Source organism: Triturus cristatus, chromosome 9 (genome assembly GCF_964204655.1).
Source record: "Triturus cristatus chromosome 9, aTriCri1.1, whole genome shotgun sequence".
NCBI lineage: Eukaryota > Metazoa > Chordata > Amphibia > Caudata > Salamandridae > Triturus > Triturus cristatus.
Genome location: NC_140592.1, coordinates 315,648,737 through 315,664,913, shown reverse-complemented (window position 1 = coordinate 315,664,913; position 16,177 = coordinate 315,648,737). Strand labels below are relative to the sequence as shown.

At 48.6% G+C, this 16,177-nt stretch overlaps 1 protein-coding gene across 6 annotated transcripts in view; it reads right to left on the bottom strand.

Moving 5' to 3' along the window:
• Positions 1-16,177, bottom strand: part of LOC146797829 (uncharacterized) — a 282,706-nt gene that overhangs the window by 104,591 nt on the left and 161,938 nt on the right. For 5 of the 6 annotated variants that reach the window (XM_085625024.1, XM_085625022.1, XM_085625026.1 and 2 more), the window contains 3 exons: positions 10,764-10,876; positions 3,700-3,793; positions 2,778-2,873 (listed from right to left, as the gene is read on the bottom strand). In XM_085625024.1, the coding sequence (XP_085481150.1) occupies positions 2,778-2,873; positions 3,700-3,793; positions 10,764-10,876 (303 nt within the window). Of the gene's footprint in view, positions 1-2,777; positions 2,874-3,699; positions 3,794-10,762; positions 10,877-16,177 lie in introns of all 6 variants that reach the window. The other variant, XM_085625023.1, reaches the window with a different exon arrangement.

Here is a 16,177-nt window from a genome sequence, read left to right as displayed (position 1 = left end):
AGTCAGTGATCTTTCTAACTACCAGCTAATTTGTAATTGTGTATCATAAGGCAAACACGTAGAAAGATATGACTTCAGTCATTATCAGCGTTCACCAAAGAAGCAACCTTCTTTTAGATTACCAAACTGGATTTCATCCTGATAGCGGCATGGAAGGCGCATTGTTTAACATACGACACTGGTTCTTAAACTTTGGTTTTGGACCATAGGGGGTCCACGACGGCTACTTACGAGATCTGCAACTGTTTAGAAAATTAAATATTAACAAACTAGTGAAGTATATATAGATAAAAAGCAGAATGTTATATTTCAAATGTTAAAATGGTCTGTAAAAAAAAAGAGCATGTATTAAGAGAAAAAAAGACAGTGATATGCTAGTGTAGCATATCTTTTGTTTTTAGGCAACAAATCTTTTTTTTTTTAAAAGGTCTCACTTTTCCATTAAAATTTAAATTGCATTAAATTAAAAAGTTCAAAATGTGTCTGTGTTTGATGTGCACCCTATGTGTATTTGTGTGCTTTATTTAGATATTCCAGTTGTAGAAATTGCCTAGCTGGGGTTTCTGGCTTCCAACAATAATTTTTGGGGGGAGTGTAGAAAGCTAGCTCTTTATATGATATACCAAAATGAGGTATATCATTCAAAGAGTCCAGTGGTTCCCTTATGAGTGGACAGGGGCTTGCTCTAGCAATCCCAAGGTGCTCTTATAAGGGGTAGTTTGGTCGAGCAGCCTTAGGCTTATCATAGAGGATATTTAGACATCTGCAAATACACACAAAAGTCAATAACTTATGCATACAATTCAATAAGGAGATCCACACCAATTTATAAAAAAAACACCTATCTTCATATACGTTTAGGCAAGAGAAATAGTACAGCATTCAGGTAGAGCACAGCGACTTATTGGGCCAAACTCCTGGACCTAAGGTGGGTATGGGGCAAGGTCCAAGGCAATACCAGCAGGTCACCTCCAACGACACTATCGTGGCCAGGTGCAGTGGTGCAGTATAGAGTAGGGTGCCCAAGGTTAGTCTATAGGGATTGGTCTGAGTGAAAAGAGGCTGCAGCTTTTGACTGGGAGTCCAGTCAGGCTGAACCAAAAGGAAGGTTAAAGTCTTGCAATGCTAGGGGACACCAGTGGTCCTCTTCTCCTCAGGCTGGAGCGGATGTGTCCAGAGGATCTTTGAGGTGTTGGATTTCTTCGTCCGGGACCACTCACGGTTGAGGGGTACTGCTAACAAAGGCTGCTGGAAGCGTCAGGGAGTTCATGAGGGGCAAAAACAAGGTGGACTCTGTCTCTTGATGACGTGAGGACCACACAGACACAGTTGGCTCACTTCGACATGGGATGGGTATTTTTGGGCTGGGGGCTAAGGTACAGTGGTGCTTGGCGGCATTGGGTTTTGACGGCCCCGGAGTCCTTCTTCTTGGAGTGCCACTTGAGTCATTACTGAAGGCAGGCAGTCCTCCCAGACTTTGGAGGCACAGCAGCTTGCAGGATGAAATGTCGTCAGGGCAATTCGATCGGGGACAGCAGACAGGCCCGCAGGGCTAGTGCCAAGTCAGTTGCTTTCTTCAGTCTTTGTTTACGCGCTCTTCCATGTCCCCCTTCTTTGTAGGTCATCAGGATTTGATCTTTGACTGAATTTAGGGGCGTTAGGGGAGTATAGGGTAGTAGCCAATGGGCTACCTACCCCTGGGGCCACTACACCCCCTTTATGACCACTTCCTAGGGGAAGTGGGAATAACCCTGTCCAGAGTTCCTAAGTTTGCCATTACCAAAATGGCTAACTCTGAAAAGTCGCCTCCACTTCAGGTAGCCCACCTTAGGGGTGGTACTGGCCTGGGGGTCGAAATGCCAATCTAACTAGGTAATTTTCTCGCCTGTCCTGGTGCCAAAGGGCTCTGTACAAAGGGGGTCAGCTTCCACTCCTGTGAGAGAAGCCAGATTTGCATACCAAATGTGGTGGGCTCTCTGAATGTTAATCTGCAGGTCATCCTTTTGGAATGGGGTGTAAGCACATTCAGCCCGAGCAGGCTTTGCTTCTAGCCTCTTGAGAGCAAAGGCCCTCGCATTTGGGGGTCAGAAACTTGTCTCTATTGGCAGGCTGGGGAAAACAAGTCAGTCAGCACACTAGTAGGTGGTAGGTTTTCAGGGTGCACCTCTAAGGGGCCCTCTGTGTGCATGTATTAATAAATTCAATACTGGCATCAGTCTGGGTTCAGGAATAAGGATCCAAAGGTGTCTAGCCCCAGTTTGGCAAAGGTCACAAGCACCCCTCTATCAGTTAACGGCAAAAAGGGGTTATTGGCAGGGGGAAGTGCAGACGAGTAAAGGGGACCAGACCCATATAGTCGATTCAGCTTGCGCCAATCCCAAAACGTGGCGGCCAGGGGCTGAATGTCATGGGCATCAAGGAGGATTCCCTTTGGGAGTAGGGACGCTAAGGGCGTTGGGGCAGCCAGCTCCTTGTCCGTTTTTGTGTAAGGTATCCTGGCATCAGGATGGAACCAGTGCTAGGCAAATTGCGCCTGCGCCACCAGAAAATACAGTTGGGGATCTCAAACTGTGAACCCTCCTCAGGCATATGGGAGGGTAATAGTGTCCCAAGCCACCCGGGGTCTGTGGCCCGCCCATACCAGACGGATGAGAAGACCAGGTAGGTGGGCAAAAAACGCATTGGGGAGCGGAATGGGAATAGTGCGAAAATAGTAAAGAAAACGCGGGAGTACTTTCATTTTAATAAGAGCGATACGTCAAACTTAAATTTCTTACCGGCAGGGGCACTGTTGCGTTCTGTGATTATCCTGTCCTTATAGTCCAGGCAGTAGGTGTCTTCCTCGTTTTTTATACCAATCTTGAGGCCTGTAGCTACATAAAGAAACATGTTTAAGTACATAACACAACATACAGCTATCGATATAGCGGTGTTGCAGTGAACAGGCTTAGTGCACTTAAAATGGTTTCAGAGGAGGGGACCAGGCTTTCTGTGCTTTCAAAGAACCTTTTAAGTCAGTGGCACAGACAGAGGCAGGCCAGGTCACCTTTAAGAGTCTAGCAAAGTGACCTCACAGGAGCAGGCAGTCAGTAAATGATTTGATCATCCTGTACAGGTCCATCAAAGGGCCTCATTATGATGGCGCAGAGCCTGCCGGGAAGTACAATCATAAAATGCAAGTGTAATCTAAGGGACTAATAAGCGCTGGTAGGGAGAGAAAGCAGATGTGATCACCTTGCAAACCCCATCAAATGATCCTATTAAGAGCTGCAAAATAAGCTTTTGGAATTACTTTTCTGAGCAAAAAGGGCACATGGCACTGGGGCACAGGGGATACAGAAAATGAAGAGGCTACGATGAGGAATCCCCCCATCAGAAGATACTGGTTTGTTCCTTGTAAAGACCCATCAGTGTAACAACTCGGGGACATGACTGTAATGAAATCTGCGCAAAGTGTTTCAAGTTTCAAATGTAATTTTATTTTGCATAGTTACTAAAAACCATTGCAATTGTTTTTTTAAAAGATGCAGTAGAATTAATATTATACACCAATAAAATCAATAAAACATGTGCTAAAAAATACTGTACAGTAGAAAAAAACCTGCGCAAAGTGAGAAACAATCTTCCGCATTCAAGACATCAGTAATAAGCGGATACACATCTGGGCAGGGCGTCAAGGCAGAAAGTCTGTGAACTTGCCTGTGTCTATATTGGCACCGCTGCTTGGCACTTCCGCCCCAAGGTGAACAATGAAAATTGGACCCGGCTCGTCTTCCGTCCTCAAACAAGAGTCAGTAGGGGAAAACAAAGCAAAGAATAAGTTACATTTCAGGCTGAAGTGTTAGATTTCAAACCAAAAACATAATTATAAAAAGAAAAAAAAGACATGGGTTTGGAAATTTGGAAGGATGGCTAGGAAAGATGGGAGGATGGCTAATCTTGTGCCCGCTCAGCTACACAATTCATCGGATCTTGGTCTGGTCTGGTCAGGCACAAACCGGAGGTTATCAGATGACTTCAGTCATCAGGACTAAAAACCCCTCTAGAATCCCATCCAACTTGACTTTGCGCCCTTGCCCCTAAAGCTCATGTAGCTTTTGTGACTTATGTGACATTGCGGGCATACAAAGTGAGTTCTTTTTTTTTTTTTTTATTTTATTTTTTTTAAAACCTTTATTTCTTCAAGAGTCTGGACACAGCTATTCAGCCGACAACCCGGAGGTTCGGCAGCTTCGATAGAGAAGGACAAAGAAGCGTCCACATTGCATTAAAGGAGCAGTGAAAAGATTCCATTTTTAAATAAACACAAACACACAACAAACCCCAGCAAGGCAAGAACACTGAATGCCCATGGTGAGAGCCCCCCAGGGGAGGCCGGACCCCAATCATCTAACAGTCACAGTACTGTGATAAGAGGAAGAAGGGGGACAGCAGAGGCCCAAGAAGTCAATTAACCATCACATCTTATATACTGAGCTGGAAAGAATGTCAAGAAGAAAGCTGTTCCTCAGGGGGATCCAAATCAGGGGCAAGACATATTCCCCCCCTGTATTGATTCCACCGCCCCCAGATGGCGTGCCACTTCCGAGGGCGGCCTCTAGCGCAATATACTGTCTTTTCCCTGAGCATACTCCAATCCATATTTTCTTTCCACGCGGTCAATGTGGGGGGCCCCACGGAGCCCCACAATCGCGCGATATCTCTCTTGGCGACCATGTTACCCAGAGTCACCCATTGGGTCTGTGCCGCATCGTGATCAGTGGGCCCCCAGACATTCAGGAGACAACACCGCGCTTCCGGCTGCATAGCAATGCCCGTCACCTCCCCCATCACCGCATGGACTCTCCTCCAGAATTCCGTGATGACACCACATTCCCAGATGATATGCAGGAAAGTACCCACCATACCACATCCCCTCCTACATAGGCCTTCCTCAGAGAATCCCATATGAACCAGCCTTGGCCCCGTCACATACACTCGATGCAGTATTTTGAGCTGCACCAGCCTCAGACGCGACAGGATCGCAACCTCCTTGGGAGAGGAAACCGCAGACTGCCAATCCTCGTCATCCAACTCGAGTCCGTCCCTAGTCCACTGGTCCCGCAGCCCCAGAAGCATATCCGCCCGGACGTTTATCAATTTCTTGTAGATGAGCGAGATCGTGCTCTCAGGCATATGGCCATCAAGGATCCGGTCCTCCAAAGGAGAGGACTCGGGCACCTTCTCACCCTCCACGAGGACTGACCGGAGGGCATGACGCACCTGAACATAGCGGAAAAACTCGGAAGTCCCCAGCTCATACTCCTTCTGCAACTCTTCAAAGGACTTCACCCTCCCCTTAATCAGCAGATCTCCGACCCTGGAGATGCCGATCAGGTCCCATTTATCAAAACCTTTTGTATGCCAAAGCCTACCCAATCTTCCAGATTCAAACAGCGGGGTAGCGAGGGTGAGCCTATCCTTCCAGCCCAGCGAGTCAGTTGCCATCTTCCACACACGCACCGCCACCCCAGTGGGCCCCGTGAGGGACGAGTCCAGGGACCGCGAGTACAACGCCCTGTGATAGTTACCACCACGCAGCAACCACCTATCCATGGCATAACCAGGGCTGAGGGCAGGGCCATAGAGACCATGATTAATCGCGCTCAGCTGGGTGGCCCAATAGTAGCGTCGGATGTCTGGAAGCGCAATACCCCCATCATACCATGGAAGCGTCAACTTAGCAATTGCTATTCGCGGCCACCCGTCCCACAACAACGTTCGTTGGAGGCTTTCGATCTCCCGAAAGTAGTTGGCCGGTACCCAATCTAGAGTATTCTGCAATGCGTAGAGGAACCGGGGAAGAGACATCATTTTGAACAAGGCAGCGCGCCCAACGAGGGAGAGCGGCAGCCTCCGCCAGCCCTCTACATCCCGCCGCAGGCGCGCTAGGGGGGGAGCAGGTTCCTCTCATACCGCAAAGCGGAGTCCGTGGAGATAAAGATCCCCAGATACACGAAGCCCTGCTGAGCGATCTGGATCGAACAAGTTCGCGGGATCGGTGGAACCTCGCCACTCAGAACATATAAATACGATTTACTCCAGTTGATGACGAGACCCGAATTCCTACCGAAAGACGTAAGAACGTCACAGACCACTATAAGTGATTTCTTGGGCGAGGCAAGATACAACAGGATGTCATCAGCATATAGCGAAATGCGGTCCTCGTGTTCGGGCGACCATCTAAGTCCCCGTATATCCGGGTTCCAGCGTATCCACGCCGCCAGTGGCTCAAGGGCGAGGGCGAACAACAATGGCGACAGGGGGCAACCTTGCCGAGTGCCCCTCCCAAGCTGAAACGGAGTCGACGCCCGGCCATTTACCACCACCCTCGCAAGGGGTCCCTCATACAGCAACCTCACCCAGCTCACAAAACCATGGCCAAAGCCGAACTTAGCCAGCACAGCCCACAAATATGCCCATTCCACCGTATCAAAGGCCATCGTGGCATCGAGAGACGCCACAACAGCTGGTTCACGCAGCGTGCCCGCCCTGGCGATTACACCATGAAGGCGCCGAAGGTTTAACGCAGTGTTACGATGCGGAATAAAACCGGATTGATCCGGGTGGATCAAGTCTCCAAGTACCCTGATCAATCGGGCCGCAAGGACTTTAGCCAGAATCTTCGTCTCGGCGTTAAGAAGTGAGATAGGCCTATATGAGGCACACTTATCTCGGGGTTTACCATCTTTGTGTATAACAACAATTGTCGCCAGTCGCTGATCCAACGGGAGGGTCCCACTCCCCCGCGCCTCCACGAACATGGCGCGCAGGTGAGGGGCAACCCTATCCGGAAACAGCTTATACAGGTCAATTGGCAAGCCATTCGGGCCCGAGGCCTTGCCCGAGTTCAGCGCGCGGATAGCTCCCGCCACCTCATCGACCGTTATGTCTCCATCCAGATCGTCCCTTTCTACGTCAGAAAGACAGGGCAAAGCGATATCACGCAAGAGGTCGCGCGAGTCCTCGGGCGGCCTATCCGACACTGAGGTATAAACCATACGGAAATAGTCCGTGAAGCACTGTACAATCCTCTCAGGTTCCACAATCACCTCTCCCCCCTCTCCCGTCAACTCCGGCACTACTCTATTAACCCGTTCTTTTTTGCCCAGCCAAGCTAGGAGTTTCCCGGCCTTGTCACCAACATCATACAGGCGGCCCTGCTGTTCCCTACTGAGGGTCTTAGCGGCATTCGTCACCAGGTCCTTATACTCGGCTTGCTTCAAGCTCAGCTCATGCAGTGAGGCCTTTGTAACCTCCTCCTCTAGCGCTCCCTCCAAAGCCACGATCTCCTCCTCAACCTGCATAACCTCGCCATCTCTCCGCCGCTTGGCCGCCACTACAAGGGAGAGGGCCTCCCCTCGCAGCACGGTCTTAAATGCTTCCCACAGCGACACTGCCGAGTCCACGGATCCCTGATTGTCCTTGAAAAAATTATCAACTGTCTTCACCAGTGCGCTGCGCATCTTGGGGTCTCGGAAGTACCAAGGGTTAATAGGAGCCACCCTTCCCCCTCCCTCACGGCCAACATCCAGCCTGACCCACACTGGCGAATGGTCCGATATACCACGCGCCATGTGCCTGGCCTCGGACACCATTGAGGCGTGCGCAGCCATAGTGAGCAGGTAATCAATCCTAGAGAGGCTACCATGCGCTCCGGAGTGGAAGGTGTATTGGCTCTGTGTGGGGTGCCGGAGCCTCCAGCAGTCTATCAGGCCAAGTGTGTCAAGAAAGTCTGGAAGCCACTTCTGAGCCCCCCCTGTGTCTCTGGGCGGGTATCTATCCAGCAGCCCAGAGCCGACAGCATTGAAATCACTCCCCACCACAAGCATACCCCCCGGGAGATCCAGCAAGGCCCTACCCAGATCTGTAAACGTGGAGGCCTGCAGGGCCGGCGGGACATAAACCGAAACTAAAACCAAAGTTCTTCCTTCCCACCGCCCCGCCACCGCCACAAACCTCCCCCTATCATCAACAATGGTGGAGTCCACCTCAAATGGTAGCGAGGCTCTGACTAGGATGCCCACACCCCTGGACCCAGAGGAAAATCCCGAATGAGCTATGAATTTATAACCCTTCCTATTAAGAGCATAGCACGTGTTACCTATAAGGTGCGTCTCCTGCAGTAGGGCGACATCCGGCAATGACCGTTTCAAGAATTGCAAAACAATCCCGCGCTTAATGCGATCCCCCAAACCATTAACATTCCAGCTAATAACACTTAAACCCCTACCCCCCATCCCCAAACGTAAGGAGGCCCACCCCACACCCGAAGAGCCACCATGGAACAGTCCTGAAAATAATCAATACGCCTTGCAGAAACGAACCCCCCAACAACAAACCCAAAATCCCAACTATCCCCCCCCACCCTGCACCCCTGCTGCAGCTTACAAAGCCCCCCCAACTTGCAGTGTGCCTGTCGCCCTACCAAACCCAAAATCTACAAAAAGTACCCTAAGGGAGGAAAGAGCTCCCCTCGTCCTCCCACTACCCTCCGTATTTACTGCATTCTGTTCGAGTCATTTGCTAGAGTCAACTCGAGTCAGTCCGGTTCCGAAGACATCAACCTTGTTCATCCCGGCCAATGTCCCCGTCTGCGGCAGTGTCCTCTCCCGTCCGTCGTCTGGGCAGAGCGTCCAGCCATTCATCGGCCATGACAGGCGACTCAAAAAAGAATGTTCGGTCTTCGTACACCACACGTAGTCTGGCAGGTAAGAGCATGGCATATTTCAGTTCCCTCTCCCGAAGCCGCCTCTTCACCCCCAGGAAGCCCTGCCTCTGCCTCTGCACCTGCTGGGTGAAGTCAGGATAGAAATTCACCGACGCGTTCTGGAAGGGGACCGGGCCCGTCACCCTCGATGCTTGCAGGATAGCGTCCCGATCTCGAAAATGAAAGAGCCGGGCGACAATCGGCCTCGGTGGGGCTCCCACCTTGGGCCTACCACCCGGCACTCTATGGGCCCTCTCAACTGCGAAAAACTTCCCAAGACCCTTAGGCTGCAGATGGTTAAGCACCAAGTCCTCCACTAGCAGGTCTACAGAAGTCTCGTCCGAGGACTCCGGGACCCCGATAACACGCACGTTGTTGCGCCTGGCCCGGCTCTCAAAGTCCTCCAGCCGACGGGCGGCGAGATCACTCTCGGTCCGCAACTTACGGACCTCGGTCTGTAGTTCCGAGACATCATCAGCGAGGCCCGTGGTCTTGAGGTCCAGGGTTTTAACTCGTTCATTTGTTTTGCCCAAATCCGCGCGGATCAGATTAACGTCCACCAAGATGGCATCCACTTTGTGCGCCAGGGCATCAAACTGTCTCCCAATCGAAGTCTGCAGCCCTTCGAGCGCGCCCATGACATCCTGGAGCGAGAGCTCCGGGGCCAAGGGTGAGGCAGTCTTCTGTGCATCCGGCGACTGGCTCGGTCCACCCGGTGACCCCTTCTGCTGGGCGTAGCGGTCCATATTATTGGCCTGAGTATAGGCTCCCCGCCTGGTGGCCTTAGGCTTCAGCCGATCCACCTCTGCTTTGCCCGACATGGTTGGCTCAAGCAGGTCGGTTCAAACAGGACGACCCTCTCTCAGCGAAAGGAGGCAGGAGTTCTCAGTCCTGCAGTGGGCCGCCAGAGTAGCGTGCAGAGCGTCCAAATGATAATAAAGCAGCCAAGAGCACTCCCTGGGCAGGGCAAACAAAGGGCGAGAAAGTGAAAGTGAAAGGATGGGGACCTCCGTCCGGTAGTTCACACCTCGCCTGGCCGCTGTTGTTCAATTAGAGGTCGGGCATCCTGCCAACTCTAGCCCCTGGCATCCCTCGGAGATAGGCCTCAATCTTCCGCCATGCATAACTCCGGTTCCCGGTGGGCGATCCGACCGCGGGTAGCATCAATCGCCTCCCTGACATGTCATCTACACGATGCCATGCATGCAAACAGGATTAGAGACAGGATAGTCGACGGAGGGCATGAGGGTCTCGGGAGCTCAAAGCTCACGCGGCCATCTTGGTCAAGCGCTAGGCTCCTCCTCACAAAGTGAGTTCTTAAGCATTATATACAAATCATATCAGCTAGTTTGCCTTTCCAGGAAGCATAAAGAATAAAGACATTTGAAGTTGAGAGTTAAAAAAAAAAAATAAACAGTGGATACATCAGCCGAGTTTGAGTGTGAATTAGATCAGTGACACATTTTTCCTCGCATGGGCTTACCTTTAACACACTATTGCATCCTGGGAATGATTTCTTGGGTTTTTGAAACAGAGCCAATGGGACTAACGCAGTTAAAAACTATAATGTGTAAAAGGAAAACCAACTAGTGGAACAAGGTGCCTGTGAAGACAGGAAGCGATCCAGAAATCTTACAAAACCCAGTGAGCCTTGGCAGACGGAGGCTTTCACCAGTCTAAAGACACAGCATTGCCTGGTGCCAGAGCAACTGTAATATGGAGCCCGTGACAGATTTTATTTCCCATTTGAGAGGTACAATAGGCATTAAGAGATTATCATACATTCATCATTCTATGCACAAAACAACCCTTCACAATTGGTTGTTAGACGAAAGAGGGTGTACCATTTAAAAGTACATTTTCTGACAAGACACATTTTTACCCATTACAACACAAGAAGTGGTAGAATTGGGGATTTCAGTATCGAATAAAGCAAACCAGACAGAGACGAGTAGGGTGCTAGTTAGTACTTGAAATCAGACTAGGGCCAACATGCTGCACCTACTTTCTCACCTGGGCAAAGGCAGTCATTCTGCATACTTCCTTCTGTGCCCGGGTCATTCTTCAGACACAGCTCTTCAGCTCTGTGTGTCCTGAAAAGCACGTCCGGACTGGAACTCATGTTGCCTGTTGAATAAACATTAAAAAAATGACACCCCCATGAAATTACGTCTCTTTTCCTTTTTGTCCTGCATTCCATTTTATGTCTCCCTGCTTCCCCTTGAGTCACACTAACATGTATTTAATCTATCTTTACAATATTGTGTAATAATGACAAATCAAAGCAGCTTGTTTAGGAGGTGAAAAAATTAGCACAGCCATAAAGGACAAGTTACTTACCTTCGGTAATGCCTTATCTGGTAGAGACAGGATCTAGCCGCAGATTCCTCATCTTAGAATCCTCTCCAGGCGCCAGACTAGATACGGAAATTTTTTCCAGCAGTACTTCTGCCCATCTGTAGCAGGCGTTGGATTACTCAATAGTGACATTGTCTCCTGAATGTGACGTCAACAGAGTCCATATAAGCCCTCCCCTGACGCGCTGATGTCAGTTTCTTTTGTGACTATTTACGTGCCAACAATGCGGAGCCACTTAGAGAAACAGTCAATGGAAACAGTCTGCCAGAAAAGGAAAAAATCTTGTATCAACAAGTACAGGCTGAATGAACAGTAGTAGCATGCAAAACAGGGGCCCACAGTTTGCAGAGCAGGGAGGATGGGTGGGTCATTAGGAATTTGGCAGCAAAATCCTGTCTCTACCAGATCAGCGTTACTGAAGGTAAGTAGCTTGTCCATCTGATCGAAACATTTAGTCGCACATTACTTATCTTAGAATCAGATACCCAAGCAATACCATCCTTGGAGGAGGGCTGCAAACTGACCTCACCAAAGATCCCGAATAGGAGAAGCCGTTCCAAAAGATAGAAAGGGACTAGACTATCTGAAAAAGATAGGCGAAGCAGGATGCTCACCGAAAGGACTGATCTCCAAGTAGGACAATGGAAAGCCCGTAGGGAGAAGAAAGCCATAAGAGTGTAAGAACGCTGTACAGAACCAGTAAAGAGGCTGCCCCAAAGGGAATGCAACCTAAGATTAGGGAATGCAAAGGGACCAAGGACAATATTCCATAGAGTTGAGGCTCAAAACCAAATGGAAGGAACATACACAGCGTGCTCAGCCATAGCAACACATACAAGGAATAAAAAGCACCCACTGACCAACGAGAAAACTATCCTGAGAAATAGATCTCAAAAAAATAAACCTCCAACAGAATGATAGGGAAAATAGAAAGTGAACTATGAATGTGGAAGAGCATCGCTAGGAAACAATAAGAACGGTAAAGAAAACTAGTCTTACATTGAGAACCTCGAAGGTATATAAGGTATCCTCCGAAAAATGTAACGGAGACGCTCACTGATGAGGAGGAAGGAAACAGACAAGTACAACAAAGAATGCTGAACTAGGTCACCAAGAAAGGTGTACGTAAGAAAAGCGGCATACACTATATAGAAGGCCAGACGACCATATGTGAACAGCACACACATAAATACCAGAAGTAAAAGACATCTACAAGAGATCCATTCAAGAGATATGTTAATACATGCAGAGAAATAAAGATTCAAAGATAATGTATAGAAGGATAAATATGTGTAAAAAAAACATACAAATTCCCATAGACACACAAGTCATACAGGCAAGCGAAAGTATATGCATTCCACCGAAGATAACCCACGTCTTCTGCCGGTGAGCGGGAGGATGAGAAGTAGGGGAATGAAGGGCACTCCAAGAACAGAGATAATCAAGGAAGGGCAGAGATAATACATCCTTCCATCGTAAAGAAGAAGTTAGGGCACAAACTACAGTGGAGAAAGAAAGACAAGTCTGGAAAACAGCAACACCATGCCACCTAAGAGTAGGAAGTGGAGGGTATTGCCCACTTCAGGAAATCAAGAACCAATGCCACCGACTAAGGAAGGGTGCTAGCAGGTGGTAACAGGTGAAACGAAGAATAAAAAGTAGGGCGGAGTCCACCAAGAAGAAGCCCGCCAGGGTGAAACGAAAGTGCTGGCGCCGACTAAGGGCAACAAAAAGTCAATGTAGACAATCACACATTGTCCAACACATGAAGGCTTGAAAAATAGTTGATAAACCTGACTGATGCTCTATGGAAACTTAAGAAACAGGTAATAAATCAAACTAAAGCTCTAGACAAAAACTGAGAGTACAGAGAATAAGGGGAACAAACCTCAGGAAGGGGAAGAAGCGTCCAACATTGGAGGACATTGCATACGCAGCAGAAATATGTAGTTGGACAAAAGATAGGATATGCACAAAGAAAAGTAATGAAATACCCACACCCTAAAAGCATATAAGGACAACAGGAAAGATGAAGTCGAAGTCCCTGTACAGGATACTAAGTGGATAGGTACCTCACAAGATAACCCTAGGGCATACAAAATAAAGTCCCTGAAAAACAGGGAACACGGATACAGTGCATCCACACAATGATAGAGAGTAAGTAGTCCAGTAGAAAAAATCAAGCCGCAAAAGGAAGCTGTAATAACAGGCCCCCTCGAGGACGCAAAGTAAGACATGTTCAAAAGGGCTGGAAGCTAAATCTGTCACTAACAGAATCATTTGAAGAAAGCACCTGCAGCAAGCAGGAACACCACACTGGATGTAACCCTAGAAGGGAGACAAGTACTCCACCCCATGAAGGCCAATAAGAAATGAAACAAAGGAAACAAGTTGTCCCTACAACCTAGTAAAACAACAGAGTTAAGACTCTGCATCACCAGAACTCTGAACCGGCGTAAAGCAGAGTCGGCATGCACACCAAAAGAGAGGCACCATCAAAAGACATGTCAATCAAATTAGTTTGCACAGCATCCGAAAACCTGGAAGTACGCAACCATGCACGACAATGTGTGAGAAATAAAGCAATCTACAGGGAGCCCCATCTCAGGCTTAGCCAAGTACCCAACAGAACATCGAAAAGACAGTCCCCATAAGGAATACAGACTCAAAGCGAGACTGGTCAGGATGTAGAACACCAAGTAAAGGGTCTGTTGACAATTCCACAGAAATAAGTTGTAAGTCCGGTACAACCGAAACTCGACTGAGCATGTCCGCCAGAGAGGTACTCAGCTCCGTAGCCAAACCTGGAGAAGACAGGAGGTTGGAGGCTGGAGAAGATTCTAAGCCACCAGCTAGACTGCATAGGGGGTAAAACCGTGTCCGAAATGGGAAGGGGGACACGTCACATCTTTTTTTAGTACTTTCGCAACCATGTTCCTCAGAATGAAAAACCAGAGGATGGGAGTCTTAGACAGTCGGCTCCATCGGCGCTGCATCCGATGCTGTACGCGAAGCCAGTCGATGCCAAGATGGTGACGCCTCGACATCTGAAGGAGCGTCGATCAGCGTCAATGGCACCACCATTAGAGCGGGCGGAAAAGAGACCGACGCAGACATTGGAGTCGACAGACAAGAAGCAGAAGCTGAAAATGGGAGTCTAGATGGGCTGTGCAGTAGTGCCACCGAGGTGTTAGAAACAAGAGGCCGACCTGAAGATGAGGGAGAACCCGCCAGCAGTGACGTAGGCATAAACTCACACACTTCTGTGGGGCCCAAGGGCACACAAGAAGAAGTCAACAACCCAAAAATATAATGAAGAGATTGAGAATATTGTCTCATCGGTTAAGGACGCTCCAGACCCAGGATAGGTAGGGAGACGCAGGACAGACTCATGCTCCAACATTTCAACAGAAGAGCAGGGACCAGCGGTAGGAGACGAAGGCAGGAGGCTCCGCGACTTCGACCACCTACTCCAAGACTTGCCTTCAGACGTTGAAGAATGGAGCCTGCGGGGAGGGCTCCTAAAGTGGCTGAGTTTTTCTACCCTAATTTGTTGCCTTTACTCTTTATATGATGGTGTCCAATTCTTTTGTACTCACACCAGCATCTGTGTCCGCATGCACTCCCTACCGTTCTGTAACTATGGGTGCCTCCCTATGTCTATAGTGTAGCCTTTTGATGGGATACTTGGTGAGGACTTCGTTGAATACAGTAGTGTACTGTAGTGCACGCAGGCATGGTGCTTAGGCCCTCACCGAATAAGAACCTGCTTGAAAGTAAAAGGTCTCCCACTCAGCTCTTTTGGGGGGGCTTTTGAATTCTGAACTTTCTTGCTTGTAGTCTTTCTTGCTCTTAGCCTTTTCTCAAAGACAATCATGACAATCTCACTTAAGACACTACCAAAGTCTTTGTTGTTCTCAATCAGCAAAGAACAAAGTAGATACTACCATCTCTAGCCAGATACAGGCATAACTATCAATACTGCAGCAGGTGCAGTGGGTTGTGGACCTGACGTCTGAAGGAACCATTGCACTCTTATTTTAGGCCTGTCATTCAATACCCAACTGGGGGGGCGGAGGGGGGCATTTACTTGCTTGCACAAGGATACCCATGGTACCATTGCTGCACCACTGTAGCCAGAACATTAATACACAACTGTTGGATGAATAAATCTAACAGGGTTAATAACCTGTTTTTTGTGTTTAGTTATACAAAAACACCAATTGCAGATAAAAGTTGCATCATGAATAACAAGCATTGGTAACTCCAATGCTTTTTGTTGATGCAATACAGCAAAAAGAACAAGCATTGGCATAGCCAATAGGTCTCGCCTTTGGGACCTTATAAGTGTTTAGCCATGCAACAGTTGCATAACTAAACACTTATAAGGTCCCAAAGGCGAGACCTATTGGCTATGCCAATGCTTGTTTTAACTGCTGCAATCTATTGAAGCCTCACGGAGAACATCAAAGCAGCCCTGCGGCCACGAAAGTGAAAGTAATCGCGGTAAAGCGTGACGCGCGCGCCCGCGCACATGCACTGTAGGTCTAGGCTCGCCTGGTAGCACTTTTTGGAGCCCTCACAAAATGTATCGCCAGACCAGCGCATGCGCTGGGTCAGGCGAGACCTAAAAACAATAGTTATTGCCGTTGGAGTGAAAGTACACACACAAAAAATATTTGGGGTCAGTGTTAAAGCCACATACTCTGGTTTCTCATGGCATCTAACAAAATCCTGAGAGGCAACTGCATTTCCACTCCCCATCTTTGATGACGGACCGGGTTTCTTACACTGAGACAAAGCTATCTTTAGCCAATTTTAGTACTAACTGTTGTTGGAAAGTACAGGTTATTAATTTCCATGGGTTTTGTGGGATTCAAGAACGAAACTGCCATCCTCTTTTTTGATCTGTAATACTCTATGATGGTACACCATCCACTGTATCGCTAGGAGGCATGTAGAGGATTTCTTAGGAGGATAAACACATTCAGGCCATGGATCTATAGCTTCTTCAAGGGGCAATACCAGTTGGGAAATTGTTCCAGGCAGCATTTTCTTCTGCCCCTCCGA